At 28.4% G+C, this 15,778-nt stretch overlaps 1 protein-coding gene across 1 annotated transcript in view; it reads right to left on the bottom strand.

Annotated features, from left to right (window-relative positions):
- LOC141534499 (netrin receptor DCC) overlaps nucleotides 1–14,378 on the bottom strand; it is a 101,589-nt gene extending 87,211 nt beyond the window's left edge. The window contains exons 1-2 of the mRNA XM_074253882.1: nucleotides 13,969–14,378; nucleotides 3,680–3,832 (exon numbers count right to left, since the gene is read on the bottom strand). Coding sequence (XP_074109983.1) covers nucleotides 3,680–3,782 — 103 coding nt within the window. The 5' untranslated portion in view covers nucleotides 3,783–3,832; nucleotides 13,969–14,378. The remainder of the gene's footprint in view (nucleotides 1–3,679; nucleotides 3,833–13,968) is intronic.
- Between the last annotated feature and the right edge of the window lie 1,400 nt (nucleotides 14,379–15,778).

Raw genomic sequence — 15,778 nt, 5'->3', positions numbered from 1 at the left:
ATAGTTACAAAATGATCATATCGATTGAAAAATAAAAATTTTCAAATTAATGCTAGAATTAAATTGCCCAATCCAGGATATAACTAACACAATGTAAATATACTACTACAGAATTTCACGGTACTTTTGTCCTATATTAAATACGTCAATACACAACGGTGCAATCGTTTCACAGTTTTTACGAGTCACCATTTACAGAGACAATTTGTATTGGGTTTTTTTGGATTCGCCAATTTATCTGAGCACTAAAAAAATGTTCTTTATTATTTTGCGTTTTTTCAAAACAAAAAGATTACTCGTGAAAAAATTTTTTTAATACGGCTACATTTTCAAAAGCGAACAATTTATTTACCAAAATGTGTTGGAAGGAAATGTCTGCAATGATAATTGTACTTTTTTTAAATAACATGTTTTATAATAAATTTTACATCTTCATAAATCACAAGTGATAAAAATAATTAATGGACGTCATGTAATTTTACAAACTCGGCTTTTTAAAATTACAAAAGAGGTTTGAATTGAAAATTTTATTTTATTTATTAAAACTAGCAACCTTGCAGTCACTATATATATTTAAAACAGTCACTATAAATACACTGGCCACAAAATTTTGCTTATTCTCTTACTAATATAGATTATTATTATTATTAATTAAAAAAATGACCTAAAGCATGAACGAGTCGTAAATTAATCAAGGGGTGTTTCTAATTCAAAAGAAAACACCAACTGTGTACCAAGGACATAATACATCCACCCTCACCATGATATGATACAAGTCCGCTGATTGCATCGCATTGTAATCTTAGTTTTTACAACCAGTGCGATTACTTGCTACTATATAGTTGCTTCTAGATTCAAAGCCGAGAGCCTCACAAAATATAAACACGTATATATATACAGTAGAGCAACTATTGCGATGGCAAGTACCCAGCGTATCCTGGAGAGTTGATAACGAGGTCACAACAACACTTGGCTTTACGTTATACGCGTCATCGAATATAATCTCCAGGAAAGCGTTTAAACCTATACTATCAGTTTAGAAAAAATTTCAATTTAAAATTTTATTCCTCTATCTCTTAACTGTCGACAATAAATCCCCCTATTTCTCTAAAATAATTCGCTTCTGAAATATTATATACCTTTTTAGTTACAGATTACAATGTTTTTAGGACCTAGTTTTGATTCAACTTCACCGCGTTGTTCGATTGGCCTAAAATATAAATCCTGTTAAAGTAAGATCGTAAAAATCTAATGAAATAATATTTTTATCCACATGTCCTTTTAGTGTACTACAGTTAAAAAACGTTATGGTTTATCCAGAGAACTGTTTCGCTCACAAAAATATGTATAAATAAATTAAGTATGGTTATTAAAAAGTGATGGAATAATATATTACAATACTTCAATTTTTCCATTAATTTCTACATTTTTATATAAAATATGTAATTTAAAATTTCATTCCTCACTAACTCTAAAAATGTCACATTTAAGCAAAAAAAAATTTTTTTTTCAGTGTATATCTTGAAAAATTTCCGGAAAATTTTTATCAAAATCTCTGCTTACATTTCTAGTAAATGTCTATAAATTAAAACTAATTTTATCATTACACTAAAATTTTTTTCAGCTATTATTTTTCTCGTAAACCTTGATCAAAGAGCTTTTAATTCAAATAGTTTAAAGCGCCGATAACTTGACTTGAAAACAATGAAAACGTAAAACAATACCAGCTAACAGGAAAAAGACAATTGCTCTCAGTGAAAATATTTAAATGGAATAACCCCATTGCCTACTAAACAAGTGGAATCGTTAAATGAAATCGAAAAGGCCATCAAAAGTAAAAAAAAAATCTTTTAATCGGCAAAATAGAAAATTTTGCGTCATTTTTTACACAAGTCGTGAGTAACGATACTTGAATACAGATTTTTGTGTAGTTTTTTAAATATTAAAATTTATTTTTTATATAAATCTTAAAAAAAAAAACGTATTTTATATTTTCTAAACAAACAATTAATTTTTTAAGTTTCATGAAAAAAAAAGGAAGAATTCACTCTGTATTTTTTTTATTAATAATACAAATAAAATCCTCCTCAAACGAAATTTCACTCCGTAAAAATTAAATCAATTAGAAATTATCTCCTGTAATTTTTTTGACAGTGTAAAATAACTCAAGCTCAAATAAAAAAAAATCGACATTTGCCCTTAGTAAAATTTCTCAGGCGGATAAATATGTATTTTGGCGCTGATTAAGTTAAGTACCGGGAAGCTTGGAAGGTTAATATAAAGGTTTAATTAAAGCCCGATCTCGCAGACATTGTATCTCCCAGGAGTCTAACAGGACGTTAAGCGCTCTTCATCACTTTAACATACTTGCCGGGTGATGGTGAGGGAACGCATCAGACATTGCTGAGGGGGTGGTATTTCACCTCGCTCGTCATCCCTAAACCAAACCTTGAGCGGTAAAGTTCAGAATACGAATACATCCTCAGCTCTTTGAGCTTCTGAATAACTCAATGTAACGCGTCTGTAAATTCGCGGAAAATCGTTGCCTCAAAAAAGCAGAAGAATTAGAGGAAGAAGGCGATAAAGACGAAGAAGAAGTGTAAGAACCGAGTGACATGTAACGCGTCAACTCTCTAGTACTATTACTCGTTGAACCCTACGGTGGGATGGGTGTACAGCGACATTTACCATCTTACTCTTTATCTCTGGTGTCTCTTTTCGCCCTCCTCGACGTCTCATCAATTCAAATGTCGTCATTGTCATTGTCGTTGTCGTTCTTGGGCTCGTCGACGTAACTCTGTCGTCGTATGCTAAAATGGATTCGTAGTTGTCGTTGTCAACGGTACCTCCACAAGCAATCCTATTTTCTCTTTTCACTACTTGCTTATGTAATATATGTCTATCTAGATGCTAGATACAGATTAATGGATGGGCGCAAGCTTTATGGTGATCTTTATAAGACGCCTGGTTCTTGTTCTTATCTACTTGCTTGCTGTAATTATGTACTTAAGGTTCTTACAGCACATCAAGTTCTTTGTAATTATGCTGGTATACATTTTATGGCAATTTATTTTACTCCCTTGTAATTTGGGTAATTTTGATTATTTTGGAGTATTATGTATTTTTTTTTTTTTTTTTAAGGAGAAAATAATTTTTTATACTTAAAAAAAAAATACTGGAGAAATTACGATGATAATAAATTTAAGTTGATTGAAAAAAAAATATCATAGTGGAAAATTAAATAGTCTTGAATAAATTTAAAGATATAAATGTGAAAAGTTTGCAAAGCTAAATATTATCACATTTAAAAAAAAAAAAAACTGTTAAATTCACAGGCACGGATAAGTAATAATTACATTGTTAACTATAAATTTTCAAATAATTTTATGTGATGCGTTTTTCCAATTTAAAATTAAAAAATTTAATGATGCTAACATTATCAATTTTTCCTTGTAAATTTAAGAGTTTTTTCCACATGCTATATTTAATTTTTTAGCAATAAAAATTTGACAGATTTTTCTGTAATTTTGAAAGTAAGAATTAAATTTTATAAGATTAATATATTTTTTAACTAAAATAATAAAGTAATCAGCTGTCTGCTATTAAGCTGTTAATTAATCTCATCACTATACTCTTAATTTAAATAAATTGATTAAAATAAAAAAAAAAAAAAACTCACCAGCACTTTTGACAGTAGGAAGAGCAGATGATTCAGCTTTAAGTATCTGGGTACCTCCAATGATTACCAGTAATAAATGTCTCCATACCGCGAAGCCCGCCATCTCCTCTCACTCGCAGAAAACGATCAGTCTCCCATGGATATCCAGCCAGTCTGTAACATAAAACACAATAACAATCATATAACATAATATAATAATAAAGTTATTCTTCCTTGACATAAATAACAGTAATAGCAATACTCAATCTAATCCTCGACAAATAAAATTCCAGTATAATAAAAATAACACTAAAGAATGTAAGGAACCGAGAAAAATAACAATATATTAAGTGACGCCCTTTCCAATCGATATTTCATGAGTTTTTTCAGAAAATAAGATCCACAGTTTCCGAAATATCCATTGAATTCCAGGCCCTAAATTACCGAAGCATCCTTACGTACGGCAAACACCCGAAAACCGGGTCATCTAGACCCCTGAAACATCCACAGAATTCACCCTCCAGCGCACTCAATGGCTCTCCTTCTTCCCCAGCGTTCCGGAACATAAAACTCACCACCAGCATTCGCGGTAACCCGGTCCCTCTAAACTCTGATGTGGATAAAAGTAAAAGAACCGATGAAAAAGAGATAGGAGCGCAAACTGGACGTAAGAGTCTCTCATACTCATAAGTCTTGCTTCCTCGAGGGTTCTATCCAACCACTAACCACCACCGCTGCTGACGGCGACCAATCACCACCACCGCAACACCAATCGCGAAATTATCATCTCCAAGAGAAGATTCATCCTTCTTTAGTAACTAACTGGTCATGATCATGGATCTCTGCTCGCAATCCGTCAATTAAAGTCTAAGTAACTTTAATATCTTTACTTCAAATAGAAGAAATGAAGGTTTATTTAACTTTATAAATTGAGTAACGACTTATATTTTGTTGTTTTAAATCTTTAAGTCTTTATTGTAAAATTTATGAAATTTTACTGTCGCTGAGTGCAAGTTTGGCGAGTTGAGGAAAGAAAATTCACTTGCATTCAAGCTCTCCAGGCGGTAGTAAATCAATTTTCCGGGTTATTAAAATCGAATTGTTTAGGGTATTTAAGTTTGCATAGAAAAAGTATTGAAATTTTTTTATACTTGTTAGTGCTTAGTACGTTTATTTTTATTATTATTTTTAAAACTAAAGGATTAATTATTTTCATATAAAAAGTAATTTTAATTTTAATTTTTTCACGCGAAAACTACTTAACCGAGCATCATGAAACTTTGTACACATATTCTTGGATGTATTAGAAGTAACATAGGATACTTTTTATTAAAAAAAAAATTATTTTTTTACAAAAGATAAAAAAATTGCTTGTCACAAAATTGTTCTTTTGGAATGTAATCTTTGATATTTATCTAAGAACTTCAACGCGAGCAAAGCCGCGGGTAAAAGCTGTAGCTAAAATTACTTTTTTTTACCCTTCTAATCAATTATAAAATATCAATTTATGTGAAATATTTCCTGTAAAATACACAAAAATTAACTGTAATAATTTATTATATTAGAAAAAAATTTTACAAGTTAATGCATCGAAAATTTTATTCAAATAAAAACACATTCCTCTGAATTTTAGTTTCTTTTTTATCAAATACATCTGAATTAAAGCAAATCAGGTCAAACTGGTAAAAACTAGAAAAAAAAAAAAAAATTCAAAAAAGCATTCCCGTCGAATTGCAAACTGCACCTTCTATAAAAATAAAACATTCATAATATATACGCTGAAAAGGGGATCGTGAAACCGAAAGACTTGCACAATTTATATCGAATTAATACTGCAATCGATTCTGAGCAGAGTAGAAGCACAAGCACAAACGAGGCGTTAGGGAATTTAGAATAGATTTGGCCCGCAGGATAAAGAATGAAACAAAAAAGTAAAAGAAAGTCAAAAAAGGTAGGACACGAAAAAATAAAGAAAGAACAGTAAACTTTTTCTCTCGAGGTTCTCTTGTTCGTCCTCGTCCTCATCCTCAGGGCTTATCGCTGCGGCCGCGGCTCTGGAAAGGGATCCAAGTACGGATACCAGGGTTGGGTTTGGTTTGGTTTGGTTTGGTTGGGATGTGCTCCAAGTGAAGAGGGTGATTTCTGGCCAGGGGTTGCAGAAACGTTAAGAACCGAAGGGACGAAGCCGGTAGTCGTGTCGCAGTGTGGTAGTAGGCGGTGGGTGAAGAAACGACGAGAGAAGTTTGTAGTATATGGTGTGTAGTAAGTAGTAGAGGCTTTTGCGACGATAGCGATGAGTACTGGGCTACACCAGCAGCCATCAGTAGCGGGTCGTACCAGAATCTCGTCGAAAAAGCTTTCCTCGGTCCGCTTTCGACCCTCAGGGCTACTCTCCCACAATCTACTCAACTCTCCTCTCAATCTTACGACAACTACCAAGGACCAGGATCTCCAAAATGAAATTGTACAAGATAAGATTCTACTCGATCTCATCGGTTCTAAAGGACATTCAGCAATAAACCTTCTCTTTTCCTCTTTCCCTCTGTTCTATTCATACTCTCCACTACCGAGTCTCTTAGAAGTCTTGTCAAGGAAAAAGGACTTAATAAAACATCCCCGAAATTTGACATTTAAAAATTATGTACTTTTTTAGAGAGTGTTTGTCCAAGTTTTGAGTGGTTTGTTTATCATTAATAACCACTTTGAAATTTTTTTTAAGGTCGCTTGAAAATTACGAGGCTGTAGAAATAGCAGGCAGTCGACGGCTTTTAATTTTCCACTGTTTATGTTGGATAGAAACTAAAATTGTGTTCTGTACTGAGAAAAAAAATACTTTTATTAAGAAAAATGTCTTTATACATTAACAATTATTCTTTAAAATATTGCAGAATAAATCATTTTGCCTCAATTTATTTTTTGAATTGATGGAAATAAATATTGATGCTTTTTTCTCAAGAAATTAAAAAGCATTTAATTTTTAAATGCAAAATTTTGGGTTATAAAATTAATTTAGACGTTAAAAAAATTTTTTAAAGATATAATATTTTATCTTATACCAAAAAAAGGCTTAGAAGTTTTATTACTTGTTGTATTATCTATGGAAAAAAATTTTTACACACAAAATTATTTATTTTTTCCTTAAATTGATTTATTATAGAAATTCAAATTAATCTTTGAATAATCTTGGGTTAATATAAAACAAATAAAAATTTTAAATCAAGTAATGACATTCTTGACGAAAAGATCTTGATTTTTTTTTTTTTTTCAGTATTTCACAACATCTCACATGGACTAAAGAAGAGCAAAAATGAACAAGTACCAAGAGGTAGCAGAAGAAGCCACTTTATACTCTTGAAACCGTCCAATTCCTCTGGTTGTTTACTCCAATGCTAGTGAGAAATAAAATGAGGACTGAAAATAGGCAGCGAAAAAAAAAAATTTACCGTGAAAAAAAAAAAGTTACTAGACGTCTGAAGCAATCTTAAACATCACACTCGGCAAATAAAACCATCCTCGCTTTTTAAAACTTACTTTCGGAACAACAAGATTTTCAATTAAAAAACTGTCCAATGTACTTTTTTATCTCGGCAATTAAATTGCAAAGCTCATTGTTGGAAATGACAAAGCTACTTTTCTCTCTTGCCCGCTAAATTCTCTCATTTAATATCCAATTCGCTGACTTTCTATTAATTGGAGTCTCGACAACAAAAATAAAAGAATTAAAAATAAGCGAAAGTTTGTCTAATGTCGCGGATTGTGCGGAAACCCAGAGCGGAAATATGACGTCAGTAGTCACTGAGATATCTCGGGCAATTAATCACTCATTTAACTATAATTGTTATTATCATCATCAAAGTTAGTAGATATTATATTATATTGAACAAATCGATTGTCACTGGGAGAGTCTAAGATCTTGTCTGCATGAACGGTCCTTTGTTCAAATGCAGTGTCACCTACCGGAGGCGTTGGTTAAACTGATCGTACGTCACTAATAGACCACGGGCACGATTTCGGAGGCAGGAACTCCAGACCAGATGTCTCTCTGGAATGACAAATGCAGCGATTGGTTGTCATACCGACTCCCGGCTCTATGAATTCCTGATCGTGATAATATATACGAATTAATCCGGATTATTAATGCAGCTTCAAGTTATTTAGATCGTGGGAATTTAACTTAACCCCTTGTTCTCGAAATTTATCGGGTCGTACTTATACTGTAAGAAGTTTGGAATGCATTCGGAGTAAATCTAGTTTTTTTTGGGGAATTTTTGAGTGAATAAAGATTTTAATCCAAATTATCCGAGTACAGAGTTTTTAAACTAAAAACAGTAAAAAATTTTGCGTAAAATAAATTTTTGTTAAATATTTAACAAAATTTTTTTTGACGCAATATTAATTACATTTTTTCAATAATTCGACTTTTGGAAAATGGAATTAAATTTTAATAAAAATTATTTTGTTTTTAAATCTTATTGATAAATTTCTATAATTTCTTAACAAATAAATTATCATAGAAAAAATTTTATCAAAAAGTGATATTTGTAAAAATTAAAATAAAAAAATTGAAGAAAAAGTATAAATTAATTTTCATTATTTTTATCTAATAAAAAAAATTAAGAATTTGCTGAAAAGGATACTGCAAGTCAATTAAAAAAAAAACTACTCAAAATTTTTTTAGTGTATGAATAAATATCATTATAATTCGCAATAAAAATTTATAGTTCCATTAAAACTTGGTATAAACCATTCCGTTGCTGTTTTTGACAAATAATTATTTAAAACAATTCATTGAGTAGGTGTTTGTATTGTTGAGTGCTCTCGTGAAATAAAATCCTCAATAACTTTGCAGAATTTAATTAACGATGAATAGATAAAAATACTTTATGAACAAAAAATTATTGAATTAATTAATGATTGAATGATTTGAAAGCAAATCTGAATGTGAATGCCCATAGAATAACACAAAATAAGATTGAATTGAGCTCTTTAATAATTAACAGCTACCAAGAACCATTAATTAAATTTTAAAAGTACCGATCAGCCATAAAATATCGAGTAAAAAAATAAATGGCAATTAAAAAAAAAAATCTTTTGTTCTCGAACGTTTTTAAAACAAACAATGAAATTCTATGCTACAGAGATAGAGACGGTATTTTTTGTACATTGTAGTCGATTTAACAATAAATGAAATAAAACCTCTCATTTATTTTGAAATTCACCCAAGCGGAATGCACATCCCTTGTTAAATTTCAAGTTCTCGTTATCGACGCTCATTAGTATCACTATTATCGATAACCCACTGCACAAATTCACCAATAATCGGCACCTTTATTTATCTAGTTTATTGCGTGATCTGCGGAAAAAATATAAATATAAAATAAAGTGAAAAAAAAAAAACTTTAGAATTTGAAGTAAAAAATTAGTTCCATATAAAAAAGCAAACCTTTTTTCTCGGTAATTTTTTATGTTTCTGCTTGAAGTGTCTCCGGGGTGTAGAGCCTAAAAAGAGTGTGAACATTTGTAAGGACAAACCCATCAAACAACTCACGTTAGATCCTTTATCTCTGTTTTTTTTCCGTATTTTCTTTGTCTGGTTAAATTTTTTGTTCTGCTGACCGTGAATATTTTTTCGTAACAAAAATCCCTGAATATTTAAGTGGATTTATTTTATAACCCCCCGTAGTCTCGTCAAGGGAGATAAATGAGTATTGCTTGAATTTTTTAACGAGAGTTAAAAATGTTTAATGGAAAAAATAGAGGAAAACAATTGGATTTTTTGCTGAATAACTTGCTGGCTTTTTGGAATAATTTAAAAAAGTTAATAAGAGTTTATGCGAGTAAAAAAAAGGAGATATAAATACTGATGGTAATGAGTCAGTAAAACTTAAACCATCAATCTTGTTCCCTTGAGGTCTTCAAAGTAATCCCAGAGTTACTAAAGTATTTTTTTGTTTCTCAGTATAGATCGCGTGATAACGTTGCAGACGATCATTTTGTCATTATTTAACGATTTATTTGATTTTTATAGAGATTATACTTTTTTTTTTATTTTACGGTTATTATTATTATTATTGAAATTATTAAAAAAATAATTTTTTTTTAATTTACTTTTCTGAAATAATAATAATTACAAGAAAAAATTAGTCAATATACATAAAAAGAAAAATTTCTTGACGATACGTATTTCTTAAAGCAAGAGAATTAATTTTATTGGAATAAGTGAAATTTCTTGTGTCAAAAAAAATTTTTTTTTCGCTTAAGAAAATAATTAGGAAAAAAAATATTTTCTTGGCTATTAGTTTGCAAAAAAAAAATGACAATTTTATTTTAATTAAATTAATGATGAAAATGTATTCACACTGTTGTTAAAAATATTGTTATTAAAATTATTATTAAAAAATATTATTATAATTTAGTTACTTTTTACTTGACTTTTATTACCTTTAAAATCAAGAAAGAAAAATATCAATTTACTTTTTTAGTGTAAATAATAAAAACACTCATTTTAAAGGTTGAAGCTTGCTTTACAATATTTTTAATAACCTCGACCCCGCTTCGTCAAAAAGTATCGAATGAAACAAAAAAATACATTCTTTTCCCTTTGAATTACAGCTTAAAAAATAAATTGAAAGTAAACTTCAATGAATGTTGTAATTGCGACGCTGCAAATAGTATCGACATCAAAAAGTGTTTGAAAAACGAGAGATTAAATTTTATTTTAAATCTATATACTTGCAAATTAATTTACAAAAATATAAAAAAATATATGTATTTTTTTTAATCTTTTCAAATTACTAAAAGGAGTCTAAAGTTTCCTGAGCTTTAATGTAATTATTCTTACAAAACAATGTTACATTGAAACATCAAGAAATTGAAATAAAATACATCGAATTGAATTACATTGTCAGTTTTAAGATTTTTTAACTTATTGCAGTTCTACTTCATTTAATAAAACTCTATAAATATGAAGCCCGTCAAATTTGTAATGATAATAAAATGATAATAAAATCTTGGTTGTCATGTATCAGCAAATTTATAAGTGTGTTATTCATGATGCATGAGCAATTGATTTGCTGGAAATCAGAATATTTCATAGAATGATGATCAAATATCAAAATTAATGACAATGACTGTTTGTTTTTATTTTATTCAACAATCGGGGAGCTGTCAGCGAATTCGAGGTCTGTTATATACAGATTAAACTCATTTCAAGTAGCATTAAAAATATTTTTCGAAAAAAACATGCATGTAGATAATTTTAAAAACGATATGTAAATTTTTTTATGAAAATGAAACTACAAGATATAATTTTATATAAAAAAAAAACGTTTTTAAAGTGCAGGTACCAGTATTAATTATCAAAAGACTTTAATACTATTGAATGCAAGTTAAAAATTGATAATTAAATACTTCATACTCTGGCAATTATTGGTAGTATTTTTAAATTTTAATAATAATTGTCATAATTAATATTTGAGTTGTTGAAATAATTTATTTTAAATATTGACGATTTAAATTTGGATTTTTTTTTCTTTGACTATTAATTATAAATTTAAAACAAGAATTATAATAGTAAAGAGCGTTAAGCTTTTGGCAGCGTATAAAAAAATTAATATTTAAAAAGTTCATTAAAATAAAACATTAGAAAAATTAAAAAATAATGAAATTAAATATCTTAAATAAAATAAAAAATAACAATTTCATTTGAAGTAAATATTGCATGCTTCGATGAATTTTAATAGTTACTTTATTATTTACATAAAACTCAAAAGAGCAATTAAATAAAATTTATATAGAACATTACTGTAATGATAAAAATAAAATACTTAGTGACAGTTGTTGAAGTTAAGTAGCCAGTGAAAGTACAAAAGTTTAAAGCATTAAAAGTTTAACAAGTAAGCTCTTTTATTAACATTGCGCTTCTCGTTTAAATTATTTTTGTTTTATTTTAGCAAACATCTTTTCACGGTAATTAGTATTTGCTCGGAATCCGAGATGCCACTCGAATATGTGCTTATAAGGCCGGCTTGAGCACAAGTTTTCAAAGGGAACAAAAAATAGATTTTAACACCTCGAGCGTTTATTGCAAAGAACACAAAGAGGTAGCATGAATGTTTTAAAATAGAGTAAATAAAAAGCAAAAGCAGTTACGCGTTGTGAGTACATAATATAATGACGTGTTCCACACTCAATCCTTCGTGATAAATTTTTTAGTCAAGAGTAAGCTAGCAAACAAATGTTTCTCTGTCACGAAAAATTAAATATGAAACACTTTATGTTTGTTTCTGCTTTTTAAACGCGTTTTATATTCAATTAAATATAAAACATTTTTTTTTTAATTAAAAATTTTCAATACTTGAATTTTTACTTTATAGTGCAAAATTTTTAAAACTGTAGATAGAAAAAATGTAAAAAATGGATTTTTGAGATAATAATTTTTTTTTTTTCTTATAATTTATTTATATAATTTTTCTCGAGACAGATGTCTTCAGACCACTATAACTTTAATTCTACTGTAATATATACTGTAAATATTTTTAGCTAAAAATTTAAGTGTATACTCTTGAAATATGTATAAATAAATGGTAAAAAATTCAAAGTTGTATTTTTTCATTGGTCTTCCCAAAAAAATACTCAAAAATCAGATTGTTAAAATCACAATTTTACTGTTTGAAATGGTAATTTTTTCCAGTTGATTATTAGTTATTAAATATCGACTATTATTTATTACAGTTTACTTTTTTCCATGCAGGATGTAATATTTAGTTTCATAAATATTGAAGAGATCAAAATATCCGTTTTTTTCCTTGAAAATAATGAAATGTTTACACAATCTAAAAACTCTCCGTTATTAAGAAACTAAAAACGTGAATAAATAATAAAAATGAATTTTTAAAAAGTAAATACTTTTTACGAAACGAAAAGTTCCTCGAGCTTGTGTAATTTTTATAAAGTCTAAGTTAAAAGCTCCAATTAACATTTGACGATGTTGAAAATTCGCAAAAGCTAAAGTTATTATATAGACGAACGGGACTCGGACACGCTAATGAAATATGAGGACAGGAACATTATATTATATTACTTCCTCTACATCCTTCATCATCGTCATCGCAGCATGTAGAATGAAAGAAAAGAGTTTAGAGTTGAGAGTTGAGTTTTCAGTTTTCAGTTTTCAGTTTTCAGTTTTAAGTTGAGTTTTAGAACAAGAGTCGGGCGAGTGTACAGGGGGTTGGACGTAGTAAGGAAATAAAATTCGAGGAATGAAATTAAATGAAACGAGCTATGTTAAGTTTATATTAGTTGAGTTGCGAAAACCTCGTGAAAGAACCAGCTATACACTTCCTTTGGGCATTAAAATTCCTACGTTGACATCAAGTCGGTCTGATTAATCTCCGTGTTCCTATCCGTATTCATCGTCACTCAGAATTTTCGAGATCTACCCAGGAGTTTTGTTTGCACAGAAAATAAAAAGTTTAAGTTGAGGAAAATATTTTTTACGCCATTCATCGGATCCTTTATTTTACTTATGTATGACCTAGAAACTTTTTTATCACTTGCAAATATTGATTTTATACTTTTAATAGTGGCCAGTCCTTTTGTTTTATTTCGGTTTCGAGATCAAAACTTTTAATAAGAGGAATTATATTGTTTTATAACTAATTAATTAATAGTTTAGTAATTTTGTTGGAACAAAAATGTCGGAGTTATTAAAAGTTTTTATGTTTTTTAATTTTTTAGAGAACTGAAATTATTATTATTCTTACGATAAATTTTTTATTGATAAATTACAAGCCATAGGATATTATTTTAATTTGATTAATAAATTTGATACATTTTTTTTCTCATATTTGAGTTTTAAAAAAAAATTTTTGATAAATTGCAATCATAGCATTGAAAAATATAAATAAATTTTTTTGCTTATGAAAAAATAAATTTATTACACTGTCAAACTTATCAGAAAAACAATTAATCGGTTTAATCTCTAAAGTTTTGATTTATAATAAAAATATCATGAAAATAAAAAAGGTTTTGTTATTTTTACAAACAATACGCGTTAATCAACTGAACTAAAAAAATTGTAAAAATATAAAAATATTTTTTTTGTATACTGAATTATCAGTTTCATTGAAAAGTCACGGTAGGAAAAACCGAGAAATTTTTGTAATGAAATTAACACTCTCGGGTAAAAAAATTTTTTTCAATAAAAAAATTGATATTTGTTATTTTTATCCGAAAAAGTTTTCATTCTTTTCGAAAAAGAATTGTCTCAATAAATTCAATGATTTACAGGTGAAGATAAATTTACTTACGCAAAAAAACAGCAGTTTATTCAGTTGATCTTCACTAAAAAAAAAAGAAAAAAAAAAAAACACTATAATCACAATAATATCAGCCTTGTAGTATTTAATACGAATAATTATTCAATTTTTATTTATTTTGTCACAACTAAACAAATTGATCCATGAACTCCATAATACAGATATTCAATGGAACAAATAGCATCACAGTATGACTTTATAAGTACGTATGTGTTGCCATAAATCACAGTAATCCATTGGTGATAAAATAAATCCACAGAACGTCCAACATAATACGTTCCAAAGTAAATATAAAAACAACAATAATTATTATTATATAAATAACTCACACTTTTTTTAATTTATGAAATACACAGTTAAAATTCGAAGAAAAAAATAAAAAAACAAATAAATAGAAACTTTTTCACAAAATCACTTTCCACCAGAAATTTACTTTAAACGCGGCTTTTATTTTCAGTGAAAATAACCGCTGTTATTCTTTAATCTTCCAGTGATAGTAAAATTCACCTCTAATTGCCTAAATAATCCATATCCATGACACTGATTAACGGCGTGTAATTGCAACAGTTTGATTAATCTATTTTAATCCACGTTGATGAGAAATTAAAACTTAGGTTCTACTTTGAAACTACACTTACACTTGAAACTTTATTTAAACAATCACCACTAATTTATTGATGAATTTGATTTTTAATTAACACACGGAAAAATTACTCATTATTTTACTTAAAAAAAAAATAAGTACGGAAATTTTAAAATTTTTAGATAAATTACTAACGATAATTTTTTATCTAACAAGATTCTTATTGAGACGCGCGCGAAACAACCACCGAGAACGCTGGGATTGTACTGCTGATGCTCGAGCTTGTAGCGCTGCAATCGCGACGTCAAGCTTTTGAAGTTTTCATCCCCCGTTGATTATATTCACCCCCTACCCTAGTACTTACCGTTTTTAACTGTATCTATTGCTAACATTATATCTGATTTTGTGTAAATATATGAAACGCTGTATTTAATTTTTTGTTAAATTTTAAGCATGCACAAAATTGTGAAATAATTTTACGTTAAAAAATATTTTTAAAAATTTTCAATTGAAATTCTGAATGAAATATTTAATTTTATTTAAAAGCATCAATAAAGTTTATTTTTTAATTTAATTATAAAAAAAATCATAAGTGAAGCTTTTAGCTACTAAAAGTTTTAACTGTCCAAAATACGTAAAGTTACTTCTGTTAATTTGCATTAAAATTTAATAATACCGACCTTATTTCAATTGTTTCATATTAATTTAACATTAGCAATAAATTTTCATGATCTCGGCGTTGAAATTTTACGAAACGGTCGAATTATTTTTATCGTATAATTACAATTCAATAATTAGGTCGCATTATTATTACCATTATATTGTAAATAATTATAATTATTATTTCAATCTGCGGAGCAAGTGCTGCAATAAAATTTTAAATTACTTTTGTATCACCGGTAGAAAGATTCAAATTACTAATTTTCTCTTACAATTAAAATAAAAATAAAATAATAAGCAATATTTGTCTGGTGGTAGCTTTTTATAGAATTTAAAAATTATAAAACTCAGAATATCAATATAAGCTCGTGTATTTCAAGCATAATACCAAACTCATCTTCCTAACCTATATGTTTATAAATTTTTTCTGATATCGATTTTAACATAAACGTAATACCAAATTGAAGAGGCTTACATCCAGTGGTTGCGAACTAAAAAGTCCTAGCTTTTATTTCAAACTTTACCGAATCTCTCACTAAATCTTTTCTTTACCCACTT

This window comes from Cotesia typhae, unplaced genomic scaffold, assembly GCF_013202065.1.
Source record: "Cotesia typhae breed Kobodo isofemale line unplaced genomic scaffold, CoteBio_Ctyphae scaffold_13, whole genome shotgun sequence".
NCBI lineage: Eukaryota > Metazoa > Arthropoda > Insecta > Hymenoptera > Braconidae > Cotesia > Cotesia typhae.
Note: the sequence above shows the minus strand (reverse complement) of the source record. Positions and strands in the feature narration are given on the sequence as shown.